The following is a 16,618-nucleotide window of genomic DNA, read 5'->3' as shown; positions in this document are numbered from 1 at the left end:
GGGGACACTTGAGCTGGATCATTCCACGTGGCTGAAGCATCATCGCGTCCATGGAGGTCATCTGCAAGCGTCCGCCGACGCATGAGCTCATGTCAGAGCCCCGCACGCTCACCTTAACCCTTGGGAAATGATCTCCATGCTAAGAATTGTAAAATAAAATTCATTTGATGCCATTTTGATTTGGAAAATCTGAGTAATCTTCATTTATTTTCAACAGACATAAAAGATATGATTTACCTCACAAGACTTGAGAGCGCTCCCTCAAACGTAGTGGTACTTGGAGCTGACAGTGATCAGCATCGTCCACAAGCGGGCCTGGAGGCGAACGCAAAGAGCCAGAACTTCACTCGTTCACCAGTTTTGTGTTTTCCTTTTGAAGTCACTGACTTTTATTTCTGTCAAGGACACCACAGTCGTTGAGGAACCGCCCAAAAGAATGATGGGGAACCTTACAAGTAAATCCTCTCCATAGCTGCATCGGTGTACGCCCTGTAGATCCAGAACTCCCCCACACCCAGGACCACATCACCTGCACCCCAGAATATCCAGTCCAAGGTCAAGGGTCACGGTCCCCCTCCTCACACACAAAGCGTTTTAGAAAGTGAAACTGGAAAAATACCTTTTAAACGCAAGTATCATGGCACAGAATTTTGGCCAGTCCTGCAAAGTCAGTGGAACAAGGCTGTGCAATCACGACTGCAAAAAAACTAAACAGTGCTTTGATAATCCAGCAAGAAGCACTTGGTTATCGTGCTGAGGTGAAATATCGATGTATTCATTATACTACAAAAAGATTTTGTGTTGAGATTCAACGGACAAAGCACATCGAGACTTTGACAACAATGATTTATTAACAAAAATTCTGATACAAAGGAGTTACAAATAAAGAGTGGACTAAGTCATGTGATCAGGCACAGACTCAAAGAACTTTAGCATTCATGGATCAACGCCACAGCCGATAGAAACCTGAGCTTCATACAAAATCTTCAGAACTGCATGTGGTACAAACGTACGCTGCACAAACATCATCCAGCGTTAAAAGAGTCTCAGTAAACTGGGGGTGCGGCCGATGGCGTCAAGAATGGCGCTGCGCAGCGTTGTCTTCGGAACAGCTGGGACCCGCGACAACGCGTCAACAAGAGCTTCCCTCTCCAGCCCAGGGGAAGTTTTTGATAACGAGAGAAGAGGACAGCGGTGACATCAGGCTGCTGAGCAGGACACCATCCTCCCCCCTCAGGATGCCGGTCAGCAACGGCATCGGAACATCGATGAGAAACAGTAAGAGCTAGTGACCACCTGCTTGGTCAAACCCCACCCAACCCTGGAATTCAAGAGTCTAAGGTTGAAAGGTCAGGGGTCATGGTGCAGCGGGCACTAGGAAGGGGAGTCGTCTCCATGTATAGCTTTATATCTCGCCATGTCCTCTGGGAAGACTTTGCTGAGCTCCGAGATGAGAAGACTCTTGAATTTCTGTAACAGTGCACAGACATTGATTTAGAGGTTATAAACGTTGAGGGAAACAGACAAAAATATTGCACGTTTGACACATTTTCAAAAAGAGGAAGCCATCAAGAAAATAAAAAACATGAGCATGTCGACAGTAAGGAGGAGGAATGGCACAGCGGTGCTTAGTTTCTTACTCAAGGACTCAAGGCGCTCAAGAAACCGGGAATGGGGTCCTGAATCTGGTCCCTTGTTCCCAAAACTTTTGATGTTCCACCAAGACTTCTCCTATGTGACACTACAACTTTCAAGCTCCAGCGAGGAAGGGACTTCTCACGTAGGTTAACTGGCGATTCCGTAAGCAGATAGAACTGAATGTGCTTTCTTCTAGACTTCCCCAATGTTATCAGACTGGATGGATCAAGTTCTGACAATGACAGGAGTCGTGCCGTACCCTCAAACCCTCACCTCTGCCCTCCCAACCCTTACACAGTCCCTTTTTTCACAATCAGCACGTCAGGAAATTATCTTTTGGGGCCACTGCGTATCACACGATGGATGGAGGTTTCCATCGGGCGAGACATCAAACTTGTTTTGACGGGAAGGAAACAAACGGGGATCCTGACGTAAAACTGCACTGAAAGTATTTTCCATTTCGTGGCAACTTCCGGGTCCTACTAGCATCTCAGCTCTTTAATCTCAGGGAGGGACCCTGGGATTCGCTCTCACCGTCAAAGTGTCGATCTTTCCTTTGACCTGCTCGTTCCTGGCCAAGGCTCGTTCCAGACACTCCTTGGTGTACAGCTGAGGGTTTCTGCCTTGGTCGATGTATCTACTTAAACACAACACACCATCAGCCCAGAGAAGCCTGACAAAGCCGTGAAGCACACATGAATCATACCACAACTGCAGTATCAGTCAAAAGAATCGCCATTTTATTACAATTTCCCCACATTTTTCAGCCATTGATCAATTAAACTATTCTATCAGCGATGAAAAAAAAAGTGTATCTAGATGCGAAACCAACATTCTGATTATTTTACTAACTGTTGGGGCTGATTAATGTGACGAATACTTCTCTTTAATAGTTCAGCATATTTGCATTATAAAGCTTACCAAAGAACTATTAAGACAGCGTAAAAGTGTGTAAAATAAGATCAAATATTATTAAAATATTGCTCTGACGTAAATTGAATTAATACAAAACAATTAATGACTAAAATTAAAGAAATACACAGTTTTTCTGCCCTTAGTTTAGGCGACAATATAAGGCGACATCTTAAATGACTCGAAATACTCCAGAGGGGAGCGTAACATTCGCCAACGGTTGGCCGAGGAATGCTGAGTAAAACAGGCCGTTTCTCCAAGGGAGTCTGGCGAGCATCCGCAGCGGAGCTGAGCGGCAGCTGGAGCTCAACGACCCGGCGGGTTGGACTCACTCGAAGACCTCCAGCGGGACGTTAATCTCGTGCAGCTGCTGACGACACTTCTCGATGTCCTGCAGTCCAGATATCATGAAATTTCTGAAAAGGGAAAAGTAGCTCAACACGTCGCTAACGCACAGGTGACGGATTCAGGCAGCCTGCTAAAACATGACTCACAGTTTCTGGTTGAGTCCAGGCTGGCTGCTCGGCTGGAAGTCGCTGACGATGATTCCTAACTGTCGGATGTTCTCAATAAACTTCTCCAGATGCTCCTCTAGGTTGTCGACCTTTTCAGCCATGTTAACTTAGTTTTACTGAACCGCGGACAGACATAGAGACGAATCGCTCCTCGCTGTTTACCGACGGCCACCGACAATACGACATCTACAGCGATGGAGTGCTTTACGGCAGTCCAACCGCCAATGGCGCTGCTTCTTGCTCGCTGCCATGGTGACGCCCCACCATGAAGATGCCGTTTTCCGACAGTAAATGTGTGAAAACGTCGTGCCGCCAACAAGGAAACGACTTCTTTGTCAGGACCATAATAAAGCTGCTGCAGCTCATCGTTAAAATGGCTGTTGCTCCACCAGCAGCGTCTCCTGGAAAGAGAAGAAGAAAGAGAAAATCAGAAGCTGACACGAAACAAACCGCCAAGTTGACCAAGCAGCGAAGTGAATACACTGGGAATCGAGCTGATGGGGAACAGGCTACACGTTCAAACAACCGTGTCTCAACCCACGGAATTTATCTACCAGTTTATCTACACGGGGGATTCACATGTTGAATTTACCATTGGATAAAATAAAAAACAATAATACAATAAAACAGCAGGCAGTGCTGTATGACCTTTGTACTGCTCATCACTTTTTCAATCTGAAATTGCAATTCCATCTTCTTTTTTTACTATATATGATTTATTTTATTTTTATTTATTAAACCTGTTTATTATTATTACTTTTATTTATTTTATTTCAATAAAAACATCCTTTTGTGTGGATCATTGATAATAAGCATGATTATTTTACGATACCAATGTGTTTAATGCCTGTCATAAGCTCAGGATGAATGTCAGGCTGTGCCGCAGGTTGAGAAACCTTTACCAGGCACGTGAGCGGTGGGTGGAACAATAGAAGACGATCCTGACAGGAGGCAAAGTTAGCTCGCTCCAAGCCGGCTTCCTTGTAGGTGACATCAAGATGAGCAGCATTAGAAGTAAACAGGAAGTAGCATCATACAGTAGCGTCTGATTATGGAGCCCTGCAGCGACCGTAGGGCACAACGGAGGAGTTTGCCTCTGACACAGAATCTTCTAACTGGAGGCCTTTGTCTAAGCTTCTATTTTAACTTGAACTATGATGTCCTTTTGAACCCAACCTCTGCCTGACGCAGAGTCAAAGGGGCTTTCTGCCAGAAAGCCTTCGGGGCAAACTTCTCCTGTGGGCCACCATAGAGTCAAAAACAAAATGCAAGTTGTAACCACAAGATTTACATTTTTCTAATGACTGGATTGATTTGTGGCCTCACAGTAAAACTTGTTCCCACAATTTGATTAATTTGCATCCACAAAATTGTTCAAATGCTTGAGTTTGTGGGAACAAGTTCTACTGTGTGTGTAAATGTAGCTAGAATGCTGTCATTGTACCAAACACACTCCGTCCAGGGCCGCCTGACTGCCTCAGCACCAGGGTTGGCTTTGGCCTCCTCAGCCTCCCGGTCCTGCTGCTCCCAGCCTTTCACTGTTAGCAGCTGTTGTTTTAAGACCCTCAAGGCTTCCAGCCTCACGGTTGCTTTGGTCAGGGATGAGTTCTCCTCTCTAGAACAGTTACATAGATAAAGATGAGGTGTGAACCACTTTTATTGCAGGTATTTCACCAAAAATCCCTTGAAAAAAAATGCATTGATGTTGAAGGGCGGGAACCGGACGTTAAAAAATTCTAAGTTACTTTTGAGGTGGAGGACTCATTCCTGCACCGTGCCATACTTGGATTATAGAAAGTACAAATATTCAATGGCAAATCAAACCTTTAAGTCATGTGATAGCATTTGTAAATCTAGTCCATCACTGAATGCCCAATTTCGTTTTGCCTCCTTCTCAGGAGCTTTTATTTTGAAATGCAGCGCGGCGCCGCTCACCGGGTGAGAGCAGTGAGCTGCGAGTGAAGGATTACCGGGGGCTGGCTCGTACTCTCCTGCATTAACGCCGGGGCTGCTGCAGCTGCGCACACATGACCGTCTCTCCCTCTCCTGCCTCCTCCTCACTGCTGCAGCTCAGATCGGCGGCAGGTCTCTTGGATGGTGGACACTTCGAACACCGGGCCGGTCGTAATCGCGGGACGTAACGGACATTTCACACTTTCGGTAAGCACAGGCTGCTGCCGGGGCAGCTGGGTTTGACGCTAGGACCGTGTGTGCAGGACGACATGAAGGATATCGTTAATTTATAGCCGATTTTGTATGACCTCATCGGACTGGGAGGCATTTTGCGATGTAGAACCTGAATAGCGAGCCTTGTTGTCAGTCATAGGTCCATAGGTGCGTGACGCGCCTGGTAGAGGTTGTGTGTGCGGTGTCTCTGCTCTGACGCGCTCTTATAAGGTGACAGGCAGTCATGATGCTGCACTTGTGGGAGATATTCGGTTAATATTTGATTGCTGCTCCTAAGTGAGCGATTAACCGCTTGTTTGTGTTCCTTCCCCGCCAGTCACGACGCAGCGAGATGATGCGCTGAGGAGAGAACAGCTCAGGCTCCCGGTTCCGATCATCCCGAGGCTGCAGTGAACCGAGGGAGATTTGCGGTACAGAACACAGCCGGCATCAATAGAGGTCGTCTCCGCGAACGGAAACCGACTCGAAAGGGTGAATCTCGCCCCTCTGCGGGGGGACAGGCGGAGAAATATAGATCTATAAAAATTATGGCCACCCTACTGCGGAAAATCGGTCTGATCCGTCTGCACGACCGAGACACCGAGGACCCGAAGCACCACCAGGGCTCATTAAAGGGCACCAAGGGGAACCAGAAGAACAACACCAACAAACACTGTCAGACCGCCAACGAAGCCAACATCCTGAGCACCCCGGAGATCAAGGCGAGGAAGCTGGACCAGCACGGCAAGGACAAGCCGTCCGGCAGGGATAAGCAGGGCAAGGATGCGAAGGAGAAGCAGCAGACGGGAGGAGGAGGAGGAGGAGGAGGAGGAGGCGGAGGAGGCGGAGGCGGAGGCGGCGGTGGCGGGAGTAAAGCGACCAGCGCCGCCTCCATACCACCGCTGGCGCCTCACCGGCAACACTGCACCCAGGTCCGGACACGGCGGCTGATGAAGGAGCTGCAGGAGATCAGGAGGTTAGGGGACAACTTCATCACGGTGGAGCTGGTGGAGGACAACCTGTACGACTGGAACGTCAAGCTGCACCAGGTGGACAAGGACTCGGCGCTGTGGCAGGACATGAAAGAGACCAGCACCGAGTTCATTCTGCTCAACGTCACCTTCCCCGACAATTTCCCCTTCTCGCCGCCGTTCATGCGAGTCCTGTCGCCCAGGTTGGAGAACGGCTACGTTCTGGACGGGGGGGCCATTTGCATGGAGCTGTTGACCCCCCGCGGCTGGTCCAGCGCCTACACGGTGGAGGCGGTCATGAGGCAGTTTGCCGCCAGCCTCGTAAAAGGACAGGTGAGGGGAGGATGGAGGGTTGGCGGGTGGACGGGTGGCTCGAGGGGCCTTGTGTGGAACATCATCAGCATGTTAATCATGTTTAGGTCATCCAGCGGCAGTCATGACACGCGCTGGAAAGGACTTGTCACGTCAGGCATTCGTGCGTCATGCGTAATTAACGCGTAAAATGAGTTTTACGCATGTATGGCAGCAACGTCCACCTCTGTAAAGGCTTAGATTAATGTGGATGAACTTACATTTACTCTCAAAGCTATTAGATGAATTTACAAAGATACATTTATTGATTATGTCCGTGAGGTTCTTGTGAATATTTGGAATCCCTGTCCTATTTGGAGCGGAGGAACAGTCTATGTTCTTTTTTTTTCTGGTGAAGTGAGTTATAGGTGCTGCACTGTACCATACAGGCCGCTCTCTCCTCACCCCCTCCTCTCCGCTGCCAGCAAACCCATGATTGTGAATATTATTAATCTTTATGTGACTTCACGGCAGCCATTTCATGCAGCGTCTCCCTGATGCTTCTCTGCAGTGCTGCTTTGCTCTCCTTTTATCGCCTCAGTAAATCAGCGTCCTCTGACAACAAAGCCCTGCTGCCACGCCACGGAGGGTCTAGATGCCGTCTCATCATATCTGCACTTTTATCCGATTATTATGAGGGAGGATCTGTTTCATTGTGCAAGGCGTGTGATGATGGGTGGAAAATAGGCACAGCAGGTAGCCTACCTACCAACAGTGGCCAGTGACCAACTGGATTATGTAATCCTGTCAAATCTGTTTTCCCAGCCTCGGTGCACTGCAGCAGCAGCAGCAGGAACAGCGGCTCGCCAGTTCCAATGGAAATGGCTGCATCTCCACAGGCACTGCAGGCTATAATCGTTTAAACCCTCCATAGATTTTCCTCCCTAGAAGAAAAAGCTGCATTTGAATTGTTCAAAATTCACTGCTGGGTTTTGTCAGAAGAGTGTTGCTCCTCAGTGGCGCTTTGATGTCAGCAGTGCAGGAACCTTACATAAACGTCGCTGGAGTCTCCTGCTCAGACCTCCCAGTTTTACTGGGGTTTTGTCTTTAGTGATGTAATATTATTTCCTCATCATCTGTGGTCATTAGGCATCGTTACAATTCATAATCATTGAACCCAGTGTGTGTGTGTGTGTGTGTGTGTGTGTGTGTGTGTGTGTGTGTGTGTGTGTGTGTGTGTGCACTCATCTTGATTTGCTGCCTGAGGTAGAAGCTCTACAGAGCTCCCTAATTATGGTGAAGTGTCTTCCTCCTCCAGTTCACTAATGGAAACAATATTGATTAATTATTTCTGTGTGTGTGTGTGTGTGTGTGTGTGTGTGTGTGTGTGTGTGTGTGTGTGCATGTGTGTGCGTGCGTTTGTGTCTTTCAGCGCTTGCGTTCCCTAATTTTCTCTTTCCTCTCATGCACCGCTCCTGTCAGAGCTATTTATACCTACAGATAGATGAGTATGTTTATTCATCATGCAGGAGTTGATGGCTTGTTTAGAAGCCCCCTCTATTTTTAGAGTGAGGGGAAACGCACAGTGACTGAGTGGTGAGATGAAAGTCAGCAGACGTGTCTTTGCCTGCAGCTGAGGGGGAGCGCGCGCACACACACACGCACGCACGCACACACACCTATACAGCTGAAGTGAGAATGCATTGGAGGTGAGTTTTTCTTAGAGGAACGACTGAAATAAAGGCCATTAGCAGCTTATTTTAAGACACTCTTTGTCACCGTGTAATCTATCCGCTATGACGGTGGATTAAGGCCACAGTGTTGCTCAGAGTGTCGAAAACGTAAGTCCGAGAGCAGCCTCGTGTTCCCTGAGAGCCGGTCTGGTCATCGATCTGTGCTGCTGCGCTGCTCCCTGTACAACAGTGTTTAGGGAACACATGATTAAAGAGAGCACAAAAAGCATACGCTGTCTAAACGAGCTCACATATACGCGTCTCCTGCACTACGTCTTTGTGAGAACGCAGAAAGAGCAGGCTACGAAAATGTGGCTCGAAGCTAATGGCGATTTATGGCTAACAATAGAAACAAAACAATAGCAATGCTGCCACAAAACGTGCATTTACAAACTCAAACGCATCATCCAGTAGAATCCCTGTCTTCTTTGTCCAGTTCAGGGCTCATTCACAGTTGCGGCGAGCGACCAGCCAGAGTGTTCAGTTGAACTGGAACACTTGCGCTCATCAGTGCTCGTTCACCTTTAAAACAGAGTGATCGTGGGTTGTGCGCTTCCGAGTCTGTAAACTTACAGTTTTGGGCAGTTTTTTTGTTGGTAGCCACCAAACTTCAAGCTTAAAATATGTGGCTGGCTCTTTATGCATTCTTGATTCAAAGAAGTAATGCAGGAGGGGAAAAGATGTCTCTATGAACTCAAGACTTCTACTTGTGAGAACTTGAAAGTAAAAATATGTTTTTGGGTGAAGTTCTGCTTCCAAGTCTACATTCTAAAGACTAAACTGGCCTCCATCGGCTAAATTTGTGTCTCAAAATGAGATTTCTTTCTGTTTCCTAAACATGAAGTATTGGAGGAAATAAAAAAAATGTTGCATCTCATTTGTGCTAACTTAACTATCTTAGTAAAATATAATAAACCTGCAACTACAGATTGCTTTCATATTTAATTGATGAAGTCTATAAAATGTGCCCAAATTGCTTCTTAGGTCTGCCCAACAGTCCCAAACGCCCAAACTGTTAATCTTCTGTCATAAAGTAGCGAATCTTCAAATTCAAGAGTCTGGAACCTGCAAATATTTGATATTTTAAGCTTGAAAAAGACCAAAACGATAATCGATCATCCAAATAGTTGGTCAATTTTTTCTTTCACTCAATTAAATGATGAATTATTGCAACTCCTAATACAAATGCACCTTCTTCATTGTTCATTTTAAAGGGAAACTCGCAGGTTAAAAAAAAAAAATCTCATAATCGTTTTCCGGTAATCAGTGTTTGAAATCACTGCGAGCGAAATATCATCTGCTTGTGGGCCAAGCAGTGGCCAGTACATCGAGATCTTGATGGATCTGACATCAAGCGTTCCTGCTGTGGAGCACGGACAGCAGCCTGCTTGTCACTCCTTACCTGCCATGTTGTCAAACTGTTGAGCGAAAAAAAATGCGAAGCGCCGAACCAGAGACACTTAGTTCAACCTCATCTTGGCAGACTGGTTTGTATTTTCGTGGTGTGAAAATGTTCTGAGTGTTTGAAAATGACGAGGAGCTGAGAAACACAAGAGAAAGTCGTAAAGTGGCTCAAATGGGCTTTACTTGATATCTAAAAATTAAAAGTATTGCTTTTGGCTATCAAAGTCAAGGTGCTGCCACCCACCCGAGTGCTAAGCTCTGGCAAATTAATGTTTTACCATTAAGAGATTATTTGGTTATCTACACTGTTTCTACACTGGATAATTAGATCATTATCAGCTGCAGTCCTGGATGTGATTACTAGATGGAATTTAAGATCAAGTTTTGATTCCAGCAGTTCATAAATGTCATATGAAACAAACTCAAACATGAACGGCAGAGATATCCAGGAGTTAGTTCTTACAAGCTCTGGGGCCTACATTTCCCACAATGCTACAGGAATCAAACTTCACCGCAGACTGAGATTTTCTCTTTCGAGCCGAGGATGACATCATCAGTAAGCAAGTGTCCTATGACTTTTATCACTCTGTTGATGCTCATTTTCGTATTGATTGAAGGCGAATGCTAGCGAGTGTTGCTGCACAAGTACAGAGCCACAATTTAGATAATTGAATTAAAACGAGACAAAGAAGAACCTAGTTTTAACCTTTGATGACCCGGCGGGCCGTCCCAGAGGGGCTCTCCTTCTCCATCTGATGAGGAGGATGATGACAGTGCCATCGATTGCTGTTTGTTTATCCTGACCTCTCCATGCACATGTCTGCGTTACGCAACCCCCCCCCCCCCCCCCCTCCTTCCCCACAGTTGATTCCCAACATGCACTGGGGTCTTTCCTGCTCTGCCCATTGACTGATCTCCATTCATACAATGACCCAGCAGCCGCTTTGCACAAGTGGGTCTCTCTCAACAAGCTTAGCTGAAATAGATAAACACTGACATGGCGCTGCCCCCCCCCCCCCCCCGTGCTCGCAAGCTTTGTCCCTTCTCACGAGGGCAGATTCAGAACCACTCTCTTTTTTGATGACTGCAAGCACAATGGTGATAATTTAGGCTCAATTTCCCCCTTTCAGGCTTTTGTGTGTATTTGTGCATCAATACACACATTCACAAGTGTAATTTCCCTCACCCCGTCTGTGACACATACATTCTTTTTCTTCACGCGCACACACACACACAGAAAATTCCATGTTGTCCTCAAAGGCAGGAAATCAATGATGCTCACAGCAACATCACAACTCAAGGTGTGTTCCTCCTCAACATCCATCGCCATGGTAATCACATGTGTGTAATTTTTACTGATAGACATAAACCACCACATTGAGAAGGTGACAGAAGCCATAGAGGTGTGCATGGATAACGAGGTGCATCACCAGTTGCAGTGCAGTCTGGGTAATTTGTACGACAGCAGATTTGGGTGCTGCAGAGTTTGAAGAGTGTGGGGATGAAAAGAGGATGTTGTCTTTCTATTGTGGCTCTGCAAAGGAGAGGAAGAGAGAGCGAGTCTGAGTCACCCACTGAGTCACACATTCTCCACACGAGTGCACTAAGGGGTCGGTTTCCACAAATCCAGCTCAGATTCGACACTGCCTCACGCCATCGTCTCAGTCAGCTTCATCGGGGCTGTTTCACGTGTCAGAATCAATATGTGATGAAATGGCGTGTCATGGTGGACATTTGTAGCAGCAATTGATGGAAACATGAGAAGAAATAATAAGACAAGTGACTCTGTGTGTTTGTGTGTGTGTGTGTGTGTGTGTGTGTGTGTGTGTGTGTGTGTGTGTGTGTGTGGGTTTGCACGCGCGTTGGAGGTAAGAGTGTCAAATTGAGAGCGTCACTGAGCTCAGCAGTGAAATGAGGCCAGCCTTGTAACAGGGATGGAAACTGTAGTGCTAATCTCCGGATCATTCACCTCATCTCCCTTCATCCCCGCCACCGTGTCCTGGCGCGACAACCGAGCAGGTCGTCCATCCATCGTCCATCACATGTCACGGAAGTAGAGAACTGAGATTTAACCAGATGTGTGAGTTGATGGTGAGGCAGACGCTGTATAAAGAGAGTAACTGATCTTTTTCACCTTCGTACTGTGTCAAGGGAATAGTTCAGATTTAACATGAAAGCAGCTCAACTTGGATTCAAGCGTGTGGCGACATGGCAGCCAGCAAAGAAGTTGTTGTTTTATTCCAAACTTGGACGACTACAGGAATACACATGCGGAGTCCAGCCCTGCATTCAACCAGAGGCACAGCCGTGTCTGTAGTCACTTATTTAATGCTGTCATCTTCAGAGATGCTGCATTTAGAAGAAGCTGGTTTAGCCATCGAGAGACAAAGAAAACATCTTTGTTCTGTGGAACTGAAAGGTAACTCAGCTCGTGACTGTAGAATGATTATCTCAGGATGCACTGGTGGTCGCCACGTGATCAGCTTCGTTAGGCTTCTGTCCTTGGCCCGAAACCTTGAAGATAATCAATTAAGATTCGTACAAATCTAGAATTTCTCTTTGTTATGGCAGAAAAGTCCATTTCCAGGTGAAACTAAGGAATACCATGTTTAAATTAGCACCAGAGTAAGCTAGCAACCCATAGCGGTCAGCCATTTTGTTTTTTACTTGTTTGTTTTAGGCCGTTAAAGACAGTGGTTTGCTCCACCATGCGAGAGAAGCCCTGCTGTTGATCCGTCATGAACGTCTCTACAATTGGAGCATAAGATTGAATTTTTTTTGCTATATTTTGTGTCTAAATGTTTTTTAACAGTGAGAAAACATCATGCACACTCTTGGACGCTCCCTGTCCGTAGCAGTAGATATGCCACGATGTCACTTCCTGTACATTTTCGATTCTCCTCTCACAGTTGTTTGGTGGTGCTCAGCATTTCAGCCTCTTTGTTCTGACGAAGGTCCGCGATCGACCTCAACATTGAGCTCTAAATAAAGCCGAAGAGGATTATATGAATTTATAATTACCAAAACTCTAACGGCTAAGTTTGTTCTCATTAAATAAATAAAACCGGTGTAACCAGGTAAATAAAACCAGCGTGTAGAGTAAAACCTGCCTGCAGTTGTACCTCACCATTCAGACAGTTTGTCTTATTTTTCAGGGGTTTGTAGCCGTCCGTGACATTTCTGGCTCAGTCGAGTAGAAGTGACTGACATTTCAAAAGCTAGCAGCCCAAAGACCCACAGTTCTTTGCAACTAAGTGAGAGTAAAGGTTTGTAAGATCGTAATAGCAAGCAAAGTAGAAATAAAGCAGGATACAAGCACACAGTTGCAGGATTGCGTGTGCTGCACTGCTGCGCATTCAGAAGAACTTGATCAGTTTCGGTAGCATTGGTAAAGTGCCGTCGTCTCCGCTCGTGAAGCTGGAGGGGGCGGTGCTGTGATCGTGGCGACGGAAGGACGAGCTGTCGGTCACGACCGTTGCTTTGTGATGACTCGTGTTTCTGGGGTGATTCTACACGTCATGATCCACTTCAGAGTCACTCTGGAATGAATCACACCGTGGCTTCGTCTCTCCATCTCAGGCTGCGAATGTGAAGGCCATTGTTACTTCTACTATTCATCCTCCCACACGCTCTTCTTCAGGGAAGCAATGCTGCCAACAACAGTGTGACCATCACAGGCGACGCCGGCCCGCCCGCACCTTTCTTCTCCATCCCACCACCCCCTGACATGCCACGTTTATTATTAGTCTTGGTGTGTAAGGGAGGCAGGGAGGTGAAAATGGCTTCCTCACAGAAGCCGTATGTCACATTGACCTGGGGGAGATGTTTTTCACGCTGAATGTAGGAGGTCTGGATTTGGGCGGGGCCTGTCGTAGTTTGACAGACACACACTCTCTTGTAACCCCAGTGACCAAAGGGAAGAAGTAAATCACATGATGTGGATTACATGATGAGGAAGTGGGAAGCAGAAGGGAATGAATAGACATACAGGAAATGTCACAGAGGTACACCACCGCCGCACCTCTGTGACAAATTACATGGAAACAAGAGCCTCTTTCACACAAATATGAGTGTTACACCCCTGCTACACCCCACTGCCTATCAAAGAATGAGAAACCAGATCGCTGCCCCTCAAATCCACCGGTGGAGGTAGAAATCAACGCCTGTGGGAGAGGTGATGTCAGAGCGCTGTAACACCTCATTCAAAACACCTTTGCTGTAGAATTTACACGTCAGATGTCTGCGTCTGCATTTATGCTGCAGCACCATTCGGTTCTGTCTTCATAGAGCGACGTGTCACAACAGTTGTCAGTTATAGCGCTGAAAGTGACTAGCATGAAAAGAAAGTCCATGAGAGTCACATCATGACGGGCGCATGAAGTCCCTGGTTCCACGGCGTAGAGCTCTGTTGGTGGATCATGATGTTTTGTGGTAAATCTTATTATCGTGAAACAGCTTCTTGAAATAAATGGTCACTACACAAAAACATTCAATTGAAGAAATCCTCAGGGAGGTCAATGTGGGGAAGTGCTGCGTTAAAACAAGAACCAGAACTGGACTCAAACACTGACTGCAAGTCCCTCTTGCTACGTGAAACAACAAAAAACGAGGGAGCTAGCAAGCGAGCAGCAACCTGCACGCTGAAAATGAGCGAAGATTTGCGATGAAGCAGGTTGGTTGGGTTCCTTCTGTGAATAATTATCAAGACATACCACAAATATGAATATGTAAAGTTTCCTGAATTGAACATATTGTTATTTTGCCAGAGCACCGTCACCTCATCACAGAGCCAAGCACCACCTATGCCGAATATAATGGGCTAACGTTAGCAGAATGATATCATGTGGCTACACTACACTGTACCCAGCGACTGTGGCGTGACGTTGTTGAGCGTTGCCCAGCCAACTGATTTACGCGGCGTTGTTTCTCTGGTGTCGTCACACCTCATGCCACCGCCACACAACATCCTGGTCCCTTCACCTCTTTCCTGGTTCTCTCCCCGCTTGCAGCCAACCACGAGTCAGAGTGTCTTTGAGCTGTTGACATTGTCATGCAGCAGTAGAAGTCAGAACTGTAGCTATAAATCATTAATTTTAGAGCTCTGTTTGACACACTTCCTGTATTGGTAGCATTGATGAGTAGTAACAGTTAACATCCGCCTGCTGGTAGCTGGAGTTCGCTCCATCTGTAGCGATAACAACTGATAAGACTCATTAAATGGACTGACATCCCTTCCAGTTTTATGCCCCAGTATTTGTTTTCCAGTCATATTTACAACCTTTTCCCTCCACTGCAGAGGCTGCTAATGGCCTTGGCTTATCTCGCTGTTGCGGTTTTCACTTATGACTGATGCTGATGTCGTCAAAGATCTTTCCCCGCCTTCAAACATCCCTCTAATGTTGGTCAGCTGAGATTCAGAACACTTTTCCTGTCAACATCACCGTCCAGGTCTTCCACGCGTCTCGCTGTATGTGCGGTGTGAGAAATGTCGATACTCAAGAAAAGCTTGGCAAAGACACAGACAGCGTCCAGAGGCTGTTGAATGCAGGAGCGTGTTTCCTCAGATCAGACAATGTTTGTCAGGATCCCACCCATCACATTCGGACATGTTGGCCTTGTAGTTTTCTTAGAATGATACTGAAGAAGATCCAGAGACTGAGATCATCGTGTAAAACGAGCGCTGCACAAAGACGGCGTTTTCACGAGGTTTTTTCATTAATGGAAATAATTCAAAGAGAAATGAAGAGACCGTTTATGGGACAACAGATGAGTTCTCAAGACAAGAGGCAAACCTCTCTTAATTTTAATTGTGTAAATTTATTTCGAAATAAATTAGATTATAATCCCTCTCTCCACTATGTGTGAATTTTGGAGCAGAAACTCCACTCACTGCAATGAATGGTCGTGGATTGGAAGTGTTAGCATACCTCCATCTTTATAACACCAGGGCTGTGCAAAAAATTGAATATGAAATGTGAAATTAAACTTTGCCATTTTAGAATCAGACACATAGCCGGAACTACTTTCCTTACAAAAGCAGTGGGTGTAATGATTGTGTCTTTGGCCAGTGAAACGAAACAAATCCTGGACCTGAACCTTGTGGTCCTTCGGAGGGGGGATGCTACTCCTTACCTCCGTTACTATTGCTTGTGCTAAGCTAACTAGCAGTCAGCTGCTCTCTGAGGGTCTCAGCTCCATAAAGCTGCAGAGGAGTCATGAGTATGTGTCCTCTTGTCTGGCTCCAGGAGGACGGCATGAAAGAGATTTCTCAAAAAGCTGGCGTTCCATTAACTCGAGTTCCAATTGTTGGTGGAGGCTTAAAGAACAGCGCTAGCACATTTTCACCGGAACTCCCTGCAACTGCTGTCACTCTTAGCAAAAATAGAGATTTCCTGTGGTTCCAGTTCCTGAAGTTTGCCTGGTGCTACAAGAGTAAGTGTCACATGAAGGGATGGTGACTTTAACCAAAGCTAGCTAGCGGTATACATACGCTGCTGGAGACGTTGGTGAAGTACTGTTTTGGACGGTGGTGCAAGGCTTCCTGGTGTAGCTTGTCTTTATCTCATTATGGGGGGGGGGGGGTACTGTCAACTTTTCTTTCCTGCTCTGCTGCTTCCATAGAAAGCTGTAGTGCAGCTTTTAAGCCCTGTCCAGACTACACAACTTTTTTTGTCAGCAACTCGCCCTGCTGTTCACACCACCCGAAGCTCAATCAGGCTGCTGTTCACACTACAAGATTTGTCAGTGGACGGGAGTGTTCAGACTACACGATTTTCCCCGTCAGTAGGTGTGGCCGACTGCCCAGCTGGCCAGGAAACTCTTGTACGCAGCACACGCTCCTTTTCATTGTAAACATGGACGCGGAGCAGAACACAGCCCTCCAGGTCGTTTGTGCGTTACTATGTAGTGAAAAAAACAAACAAAAAAAAGGAAGAGTGTGGCCGAAGGAATGGATTGGCAAACGTGGACAGCGTAAAGCAGGGGTGCT

The 16,618-nt window shown here is 46.5% G+C and overlaps 2 protein-coding genes across 3 annotated transcripts in view; one reads left to right on the top strand and one right to left on the bottom strand.

Moving 5' to 3' along the window:
• Window positions 1-832: 832 nt before the first annotated feature.
• med10 (mediator complex subunit 10) lies at window positions 833-3,284 on the bottom strand. Of its 2 annotated transcripts, none has more exons than XM_086192854.1 (4): window positions 3,045-3,284; window positions 2,883-2,966; window positions 2,173-2,278; window positions 833-1,470 (listed from the first exon to the last, which is right to left on the bottom strand). In XM_086192854.1, the coding sequence occupies exons 1-4, from the start codon at window positions 3,164-3,166 to the stop codon at window positions 1,375-1,377; spliced, it is 408 nt and encodes a 135-aa protein (XP_086048980.1). In that variant the 5' UTR covers window positions 3,167-3,284; the 3' UTR covers window positions 833-1,374. The 2 variants fall into 2 exon arrangements, with proteins under 2 accessions (XP_086048980.1, XP_086048981.1); XM_086192855.1 differs by having other exon boundaries at window positions 2,173-2,275; window positions 3,045-3,283.
• Window positions 3,285-5,067: 1,783 nt separating this feature from the next.
• ube2ql1 (ubiquitin conjugating enzyme E2 QL1) overlaps window positions 5,068-16,618 on the top strand; it is a 13,900-nt gene continuing 2,349 nt past the window's right edge. The window contains exons 1-2 of the mRNA XM_086193804.1: window positions 5,068-5,225; window positions 5,569-6,535. Coding sequence (XP_086049930.1) covers window positions 5,780-6,535 — 756 coding nt within the window. The 5' untranslated portion in view covers window positions 5,068-5,225; window positions 5,569-5,779. The remainder of the gene's footprint in view (window positions 5,226-5,568; window positions 6,536-16,618) is intronic.

Source organism: Aulostomus chinensis, chromosome 22 (genome assembly GCF_037954235.1).
Source record: "Aulostomus chinensis isolate RoL2024-O1b breed Wild chromosome 22, RoL_Achi_v1.0, whole genome shotgun sequence".
In the NCBI taxonomy this organism is placed as follows: domain Eukaryota; kingdom Metazoa; phylum Chordata; class Actinopteri; order Syngnathiformes; family Aulostomidae; genus Aulostomus; species Aulostomus chinensis.
This window is presented reverse-complemented; position numbering and strand designations above follow the sequence as displayed.

Bases quoted from the DNA above. Each gene is read 5' to 3' on its own strand.
- med10 (XM_086192854.1), bottom strand. From the start codon at position 3,166: ATGGCTGAAAAGGTCGACAACCTAGAGGAGCATCTGGAGAAGTTTATT. The intron at 2,967-3,044 runs GTGAGTCATGTT...TTCCCTTTTCAG, and splicing joins CCTGGACTCAACCAGAAACT to AAATTTCATGATATCTGGAC. The intron at 2,279-2,882 runs GTGAGTCCAACC...GTTGTGTTTAAG, and splicing joins GTCCCGCTGGAGGTCTTCGA to TAGATACATCGACCAAGGCA.